The following is a 10,040-nucleotide window of genomic DNA, read 5'->3' as shown; positions in this document are numbered from 1 at the left end:
CGTACCGAGCCGAGCCGAGCCGAGCCGCACGGCTTTTGGCGCCATGTTAATGACGTACTATCTTATTTCCACTAGGCAGCGACCTTCGGCACGAAACTGCTCTCTCGCCGCCTCCGGAGCGACAAAAAAACCATCAAATATGGCTGTGCTGGCGGCTCCCCGGCTGGCGCGGCGGCGGTGGCGGCGGGGCCGCCTCATGAGTTCGGCGCGGCGCCGGGAGCGGGCGCGGAGAGCGGCTCCCTGCGCCACACACACACTCACACACACTCACACACACACACCCCGACTCCCTCTGACTGACGTTTGTACTTGTTATGGAGGAAGGACTCCGTGAATCAAACTCGTTTCTGGGTCACTGCTGCCACAGGGGGGAGCTACTTTAATCCCCTGCCAAAACTGGAAGGAGAGCGAAGGGGCGGGGGGATAATAATAATAACGTGAAGCCGGGGTGGGGAGGCAGCGGCAACGCCGGCGTTAACTCTTGTGGGGCCTCCGCGGCGCGGCGCGGCGCGGCGCTGCGGGGCGCCCGGCTGGGGGCGCGGGTCGTGCCCGGCTCCCTCCCTCCCTCGCCGCCGCCGCCGCCGCCGCCGCCGGAGGTCTGGCGGGGAGGCGCTTCGCCGCGCGCCTCCTGGGGACCTCGCTGCGCCACCCTGGCGGCAGCCCGCGCCCCCGCAGCGGCCCGCCTCGTCCTCGGGCAGGCGTGAACGCGGCGGTGCCGGGCGGCGCTGCAGCGCTGGCGGCTGGGAAGCCGTGCGTGCCCGCACCGACATCCTGCTTGTGGCATTAGCAGCGCTACCCTCTGACAGCTCTTCTCGCCAAAAATATTAATCCAGTTCACAGCCAGGGAATTGCAATGCCTCACAGCATCCCTACGCGTAGGAACATGTAATCACTACTTTTCCGGCAGGGAAACTGAGGCACGTAAGAGTTAAATGATAACGGCCACATTCATAGCAAGTAATTGCCAGGGACAGGAATAAAACCGCAGGCTCCCTCTTCTCAGCCCCCAGTGCTATCTATCCCTGTCGCTCCCCTAACTTTGATACTTTTAAAGAATACAGAGAGCTATTGCGGTTCAGTTCACATCCTTCTAGCAGGAGATGAAATTATCTTAAATTGCCACCAAATTACATACTAAGCTTTCCATTATCAAAAAAGTGTATTTGAATGCAGATTTTTTTGTTTTTCAGGTAAAATACCTCAGACCATGAACGTATGTTCCCTAGGTGAAGGAGGGCTCCCTTTTGAACAGAATTCCTAGGCAAACGCAGTATGAGGTAACAAACACCACAGAGAAGAGCTGAGGTAGTCCCAGACACAAAATTAAGGCTATCTGTGGAAACTAATCTCCACAGTATGCAAATACAAATCAAAGCAGCCCCCACAGCAATATTTGTCTGCCAAAGAATCACACCTTAGTTCAACAGGGGAATTTAGTTGTTACTCATCCATGCAAACCAAGTCATTCATCCTGCCATCTTCACCCACCTACCCACCTAATAATGAAACAGTACTTACATTGATACACATCCCCAAAATTTGCAGTTTACTACAAAAATACCTTTTTTCCCAAAAAATATTTTACTGTGCAAATAGGACAATCATGTTTTTAATTTCATAGAACAGCCTGAAACATCTTCAGATTTTAAAGCCTAAACTATTCCTCTTGTTTTCATCTACCTGAAAATAAATAAATAAAAAGAAACACACACACACACACCCCCTACGCTCTCCCACATTAACTTGGGGTCCAGACCTGTAAAGATACCTAGGAGAGTAGCTTCACGCGCGTCAGCAGTTTAATTGGAAGCAGTTCTACTGATGTCATTCACATTTGCTGGCTCCGGGCCTTAACTTTTTCCATTCATGGTATGCCCTCCAGGCAAGCGTGATCATCTCTGGGAAATGTCAGATCCTCTTATTTGATAAATAGTCCACCTACTGCCAGAACAACATTCATATCACCTATCGTCTTTCCCCTGAAATTCCAGAAACCTACCCAAAGCATTAATTTTCAATACTCCCAAAAGAAAGAGTCACAGACTGGAGAATTTGTTGATCTGTATTATCTAAACAGTGTATGCCCACTGCTGTGCTATAGTATAAAGTATAGATTAGTGGTTTTTTACTCAGTGGTCTGCAGGCTCCTTCGGAGCTCATGGACTACTTCTGAGGAGTCCATAAAAAGTAGCCAAGAACAGAAAAGCTATTGTCAGTAGGCTATTTGATATACAGAGGTATGCACCTCTATAATACTAATATATATGTATTTTTTCTTTTTGTTTTTAAGGTGTTCAGTAATTGTAAAAGACTGAAGAATCACTGGAAGTGCCATTTGTCCCATCTTTCTGAATGCTTTCAAAGAAAGTTCAGAACTGGCTTCTAGGAAAACCTTAAATGTGAAGGTGCTCTGATTTCTTTGGAGAAAGGCTAAAAACTTTCCTGTCTCAAACTCCCTGGATCTGAGACTATGTTTTTGTTTTTCTTTAATTGGTTTTCCTTTGTGTACACAGCCAAGTTTAACTTATGTATCATATTTGAGGAAACATTTCTCCTGGAAGTTATGCAAGGCCATGCATGTAAGAACAAAACATGAATGTCTGCAGAATGGTGGGCTGTATTTTAGAAAGTAGTGACTAAAAATGCTTTTTAAATTCCTCTAGAAAAGGGTCCAAACACAAGCCCTCTGCGTTGTAAAAGCAGCTAGTCCAGTCTTTATGAAGAAGGTAATGCTGAATAGAAGAAAGATGCTATTTTGCCTCTGCACATTAATCTGGAATAATGTGCTAATACTTTTTAAAAGAATATTGAAAAATTGGAGGGATAGCAGCTACAAGAATAATGTGTATCCTGGAAAACACATTGCAAAGAAAAGGTTACATCCTGTACTTCTTTAACATTACAGGTATAAAGTTTTATACTAATATAGCTACGGTCAGGCAGGAAAGTATATAATAAAGCATACCAGGATAAGCCACTTGCATCATTAATACAAAACAGCGCTCAAAAAGGCATCTACATAGGCTGTGGTGAGACGTTCACTGCAGAAATGGCTTTAGTGGCTTAAGACTCTGCTATTATTCCTGCCTGAGGATACCACTAGTCGAGCCACCAGAATGGACTGCATGAGTGTTCCTCACTTGCTTCTCTACAAAATCAGTGTTTAGCTCAACCTGCCAGACCAGGCAGGCTGCCTGCAATGAAACAGAGGAGGATGCTAAAAGCAAGCAACTCAGGAAAAAAAATTAAATCTTAATTCTATGTTAAAAATCTGACCAAGGCCTGACTCTAAAAGTGAAGAACCAACAAAGTGAAAGACTGACTTCATAATAGTTTTCTGCTGCCCTTTAGCCCCTCTACTGGCTAAATCTCAGGATTATGGGTAAAATCTTCTAGAACTAGAGTCAGTAGAGTTTTTCCACAAACATCAGTGGGACCAGAATTTCAGCCTTCAACCCGAACGGATATTTAACCACTCCGCAAAGTATGCATTTTGTTATAATAAAATCTCATATATTAATAAGGCTCTGTGCCTCGCTCAGTCATCTTTATATAGGAATTGGTACTCATTCCAGGAGCACTCAGAGAATACGTATCAACTCTGAAGTTAGGCTTTGTACTAACATGCAGAACTTCTGGTCCCTCCTCCAAGTTGTTTCATTAGGTATATTCGGTCCATATTAAATTTCATCTAAATCTTTGATTGTTTATATAGTTGCTTAATTTCTTCCTCTTGACTTATTTCTGGGCAGATGCATGCACAAAGCCAAGGAAGGAAGGAATATGTGGCTTTTCAGCATATTTGCTGCAGGCTTTAGTGGGAAATGTATTGCTGCAGCAGTATCTGCTAAAATCCTTTCACTCACATTTTTATTTTATTGTATTTCATCCTTTATTTGATAATACCAGTTACTCTTTTTATGCTTGAAATCTTTCACGTTAATCCTTGCATAGTCTCATCCCACATGAAGGCGGGGCTAATAAACTTGAGTTTCTCTCCACTGTTAAACTTAGCACTAGTATTACTTAAAACTCCAACCTCTCCTTTTGCTCTTTTAGCCCCAATTTTTAAGAACTTTTGCTTCCATTTTCCCCTTTTTTCTTTCCAAGATTAGAAACCTGAAGGGAAGAACAAAACACTGACCCAAACCAGCAGTGTCAAGATTTTAGCTTGCATCCAAACTTCAGGAGTAATAACTCCAACTCAGCTTTTGCATCTTCTGTGATAGATGCATATATTGCAGAGAGATAAGACAGATGCACAGTTGGGCCAAATGTTGCTCAAGTCCTTTTGTCTTTGGACTACTCATATGAGCAAGGGAAAAAAGACTGACTCATGCATAGGTAAATCTATTTCATTTACAAATTGTATAAGAGCAATATTTTTAACTACTGTAAAAATAAATCTTTCTCACACAGCTTAGGCATGGACTATAAAGGAGCATGGTTGTCACAATTCTGTCTAATTCAAATACATCATTTATGGCAACACAGTATCTGACCATCTCACAAAATTACACGTAAGTTATGAATCCCCCTCTGTCTTTTTCTCCCTTTTCCTTATCTGCAAGTTCTGAATTTTGGTGTGTCTTTATTAGGAAAGTCAGGGAGACTAGACTCAAGTAGTGCGTTATTTGCTTTTACTCTGAAGCTGAGGTTTATGGCCACCATGATTTCTTGTAGGAGCAATTTGCAGATTCAGAGGCCGGACTCAAAAAATGTGCTTTCTCCTGTGCTCCCAAGCCTTATTCTTGTGGTTTACAGTTCCTTTGTTCTATTGAAATGCAGCTGTCAAGGGTGTATGAGCCAGTGCCCCAGGAAGCAGAAGCAGTGCTGTAAGGGATGAGGATGTGGAGAGATAAAAATGAGTCTTCAAAACTGAACTTTATTTTTAAAATGTTATCAAGCAGGGTACTTGCAACAGAGAGGCTTTTGTAGTCTGTTTAACAACAGAACTTGAGGAGTAGAGATTCTAATACTCATTTTATGTGTGGGTAAGCAGGGGCATATAAAGGTTAAATCACTTGCACAAGTCACATGTTAAGTCAGCATTAAAACCAAGAATAGAAACCAAAAGTCATGCCTCTCAGTCCGAAGTTTCTAATGATTAAACTATACTCTTTCCTTTGGCCTGGTATATAGCACATAACACAGTACAAAGGATACCTCCATGACATTTTTCGCATAGATAGCTTAAAACATTTTTGCAAGTCAAACACAGTCATTGCACAGAAATGCAAGTGTTCAGCTTACACATTTATCTTAAAGTGTAGCATGAACAGGCATGCCCAATAGGTAAAATTTATTAATTCCGCAATCTAAAAGCTCAGCTCCTGAAAGCAAGTGTTTCCAAATTATTCTAATTGAAAAGTGGAAGCTGACAGGAAACCAGCAGAACAAGAACCTCAAGGGAACAACTCTAAGCAGGCAGTTAACTTGTAGGTCTGTGAGTTAAGCAGGATGAAGTTGAGGCATCACCTTTAAGGTAAACAACACAATTTTGTACATGATGAGAGAACTAATTAGCAACCAAGGCAATGCCCTCAGCACAGGAAGAATGGATTGTGAAAACCTCRGGCAAATGAGAGTTCAGCAGCTACAGATCTAATCTCAGCTGAAGTATATACACGTGCCTATCTGGCAGCTCATCAAGCAGCATTACACTGTCTAATCTAAATGAACTTCAGCTTCAGTATTAAATTGTGTTTGTGCAGACAGAAATCATGTATTGAAAGGAAGGTGCTGTGACAAGACTCGTAGGAGAGTTCAAAAGAATCCGATTACAGATTTTCTGATTGCAGAATGTGTCCTGATAACTGGTTGCTAAAAGTGAAGTAGTGGTACCTGTTTATTGGGGAAGTACTAGAAAAATCAATTTTATTTTATTCTGTAAGAATCTAGCACCAAAATGACTTAAAAAAGAAGTGGCAACTTCAACTCTGAATCCTTAAGAGTCAAAAAAAGATTAAACTAAAAAATTAAGACCAGCTGTTGAGATTGCTCCCAGCAGCTTGTGGTAACATTTCTGGAAAGAGCAGAAACCTTGGAAGGAACTTCCTCTGTGGCCCTTTTTTGCTTCCACTCGGTACTTTATGGAATTGCCCTGGAGTTACTTCTATTTGTGGTCTCTCCTCAGACAGCCTCTTCCAAATGCTGTGACTCACTGTTCACTGCATTTAAAGCTGATTCCAGATCGTGAGAACTGAGGTCTGCCACAAGGTCTGAGAGATCACACACTCTCCAGTTTCTGCTAGGAAACAGTGGAGTTTTCAAACTGTTCCAGAGAGAAAATAGCTCAAGGTGCTCTGAGAGTTTATGACTACATACAATCTCCCAAAACACAGGGGATCCAGGTGGGGCTCAGCACAACAGCCTTTGGCTGGCCCTAGCCACGGCAGCAAACTGGACTATGACAATTAGAAAGAAGTTACAATGCAAAGGAGATATTCTGTTTATCCTCAGTAGATACATCTCTCTCTTCTCAGCTTACCAGTTTATCAGCTTCCATGCTTGAAACCCCCCTTAGGAGATGTCAATCGTAATTTTGACAAAGGGCAAATTTTCTCCCTAAATAGTTAGAGGTCCAGTGATTTCACTTGCAGTTGTCCTGAAACCTATTTCACATGTTAATAACTTCTAGCTCAACATTGCACAGATGAGGCAAAAAGGGTTGAAAGAAGCTGTTACTCCTGAATAAAGAAAATGCTAATCAGACAAACAGGCCACTGCTGGTTACTTTAGATTTTACCAGTTAGATATTTTAGAAATTAAGCTGCTCGATGTTTAACACATATGAAAAATGATTGAGAAAACTACTGTAAATGTCTTTTCCTGTGGCAATATTGAGTGCTGAGATTTTCCACAGGTTTCACTGCATAAGTAAGCATAATAAGCAGTTTAGTAAGTTTTAATCAGCAGAAATGTAATAAAAACTGCCTCACATATTTCCATCTCTCTATGGAGACATTCAGAGGTTCAACATCACCAGACAGGACTAGGAACAGGATACCCAGAACAAAAGAACCTTTACACAGCAGGGAAAATTGAGTCCTCTAACCTACCTCTCTCGCCCTCCTCTGACCAAAAAAAGGGGGGAAGGGGGGGGAGTAATTGGGATAAACAGTTTATCCCATATCTCTCTGGGCCACATAGTCATGCAGCACATGGCCATAGCTGACTGTCTCTGTATCTGACCTGCACTAGTACATACCCAAAACAACGCAGCTCTTCTGCTTTGCTAAGAGCTTATCAGAAATACACACTCAGTAAAAAGTTCACAAACATAAGAAAAACCACAGTACTCTTATCAGGTAGGAGATTATTACTTTATCTATTTTGCAAATAGAGACATTGAGACATAATGGTAAAAAGATACACATGAAAATGGTCACTGGCAAAGCAAAGAGATTCAATGCCATGATTCAGCCCTAACACGTTACAATAGTGTAATCCTTCAGTGCTGTTAAAACATACACAAAAATAAAAGGTCAACCATCTTTAACAGTGCATTTGCAAGCTGGATGTGTCTAAAACTGAATTTCTGCTTCAGATTTTAGGAGAGCAATGAGAGTTGTAAGAGGTGGCAGAAGCTTTGCACATGAAGATGTGTTCAGAGGAAGAACCTCGAAGAGCTGCATAGTAAATTTTTAGTGCACGTAATGCAAGCATTCAGGATGTAAACAGCCCTTGAGTCATTTCATACCATTTTTAACAGTAATTCTGAAGTGACATTTCAAAAAAATGGACAATGGGGTTTATTGCTTATTTAGAAGTTACAGCTTCTTTGCTACTGATCAAAGCCAAGACTACCACAGTTATGTTTAACTATGCACATAGTGGGAAATGAAAAAAACTTGGAAATCAAATCATTACTCTGGCTCCTGTGAACTTTGCTTCACTAAGCAAAAAAAATGCAGCAAACAAAATAGGCTCTGACCTCCCAGAACAACATTTAAAAAAAAAGTCTGATCTGCTTATGTGGGCAGAATTTGGCACAGGGTAAACATCCATGTTTGCTCCTCAAATTACACAAGCCACAAAAGAATCTTGTTTTCTTTTATCCAGTACATGCATTTGAGGATCTGAGGCAGGTTGCTTTCTCCGTGTGGAAGTGCAAGTTCTGGGGCAAAGTAAATGTACCCGCTGCTTGTAATGCGGTCTCGGTAAGGGAAGAACAGACACATTCTGCCCTGAGCACACGTATCCTTACGTAAGTACCAAAACGGCAGTTCCAGCCTGCTTGGCTTCTCAAATATTCAGCCAGCCATAGCAGCATCTCTGCCCTCAGCCAAAGCTAAAGGTGAGTCCACAGTGTGTCAGATCTCTTCTGGAAAAGGACCCAGCTACTTCAGGGAGCTGGGCAGAGCCGTCAGCCTCAGGCCACAAAGGGGAAAAGTTTGCAGAAGATAAGTTCAGGGGAGCCTGGCAGGACTCCAGCCTTGCAGAAGACACTCACACGCCAGAGTACAACTTGTACTGGCACTCTAGCTGGTGCTTTGGATCAATAACATCTGTAATAAAGCACACATTGACTGATAAGCTGGACAGAGGCACAGAAGAAGGGAAGGGATTTTTCCTCTCCCACACACTGAAGCTGGAGCCTAGAGCAATGATTTGGCTCTACTTTTCCATGTTTATCTTTATTTCCATACTTTTCAAAGATCTGCTGTTGTGGGTTCTTTGGGGTCCCCCTCCTTTTTAAGGAAATTCAGTATCTTCCATGACTGTCTCTTAAAAAATCCTGAGTACTGGGCACTCAGTAATGCCTGACACATGCCTCAGACATTGTAGGTAGCTTATCTGCAAGAACCTGATTTTGGCCAAGGAAATCAGTGACAGCAGTAAGGTCCCAAACTTTGGACAATGCAATTAGAGACCAATTGCACAACTCCTATCATTTTACATGAACAGAATAAATAAGTGTGCAAAACGTGTACATCCCCCACATACTGTCCCTAGAGAGGGAGCCCCAATAACAAAGAAAGTCCCCTTCAGAGTGCAATCAACATCAGCTGGTCAAATGTTTTTAATCCTTTTAAAGTTGCCCAGGATAAACCAATACCCTGAATTCTGTATTTTTTCATGAAAAATTGGCAGTCCAGGAAATCAGGCTACAACATACACACAAAATCATTCTATACTACACATACACACACACGCATATATACATGCTTTGTTTATGAAAACACCTTGAAGTCAGGAAATCTACATGCCTAGCTAAGGGAAGAAGACTGATATTTGTCTTATTTTTAAAGTTCATCCATGTACCTACACTTTGTAAACAACCACTGAAAACAAAAGCATGAATTGAAACTCTCTCCTCACTGGAAATGAGTGCTGTGCCACTGACTTCTGTGGAATGAGGATTTTTCCCTGCGTCTACATCTTGTAATTACAGAGAATTCTATACAGCTATTGCCATTCAACCAGTATGTTTTTTTATTTTTAACTGATGTACCAAACACAACATACTGTACTCACTTTGAAGATCACTATCTCAGCCTGAAGATCAAATAAGGAATTAGTTGGCAGAGAGCTTAAAAGCTGTATGTCATCTTCAGCATATGCACCAAATTAAATGATATTTAACAAGATGTTTACTACACTACCCCAGTTACACATCACAGAACAAAAATAGACACATTTAACCCTGTGAAAATTTATGCCATGATGGAGAACATCAAATACAAGTAAAGTCAGCCAAAAATGTGCTAGGTGACTGGACTAGGTTCAAAGGACTTTGATGCCCAAGGCTAAAAATGCAGTTCAGAAATTTCCTGCTCATCTGTCTAGTCTTGGAATAGCCTAAGCTTACTTCGTACCTCTATGCATGGCTGTAACATTCCCTGAAGAAGACCTGCAACTCTTATTTTTTTGGCATGATCTGAACTGCTTCAGTCTGCATAGCTAGGTCATGGCTCTGGTCTCAGCCCACTGAAGTCAGATGTGGCCATCTAGGGCTACCTATTGGTTAGATGCTCCCACTTACTCCAAGCTGAATTTCCCAATGCTGTGCTACAAAACCAGATGGCCTGCTTGCT

At 42.0% G+C, this 10,040-nt stretch overlaps 1 protein-coding gene across 4 annotated transcripts in view; it reads right to left on the bottom strand.

Moving 5' to 3' along the window:
• The window catches only part of JADE1 (jade family PHD finger 1), a 48,769-nt gene extending 48,372 nt beyond the window's left edge, over window positions 1-397 (bottom strand). Inside the window, exon 1 of one of the 4 annotated variants that reach the window (XM_026073619.1) lies at window positions 302-397. Coding sequence is in view for 2 of the 4 variants with exons in the window: in XM_026073615.1 (XP_025929400.1) it covers window positions 84-198 (115 nt within the window). In the remaining 2 variants the exon portion in view is untranslated. Of the gene's footprint in view, window positions 1-5; window positions 280-301 lie in introns of those variants that run through there. The other 3 variants (XM_026073615.1, XM_026073618.1, XM_026073617.1) reach the window with 3 other exon arrangements.
• Between the last annotated feature and the right edge of the window lie 9,643 nt (window positions 398-10,040).

The sequence above is a fragment of the Apteryx rowi genome, unplaced genomic scaffold, assembly GCF_003343035.1.
Source record: "Apteryx rowi isolate R43461 unplaced genomic scaffold, aptRow1 scaffold_371, whole genome shotgun sequence".
In the NCBI taxonomy this organism is placed as follows: Eukaryota; Metazoa; Chordata; class Aves; order Apterygiformes; family Apterygidae; genus Apteryx; species Apteryx rowi.
Note: the sequence above shows the minus strand (reverse complement) of the source record. Positions and strands in the feature narration are given on the sequence as shown.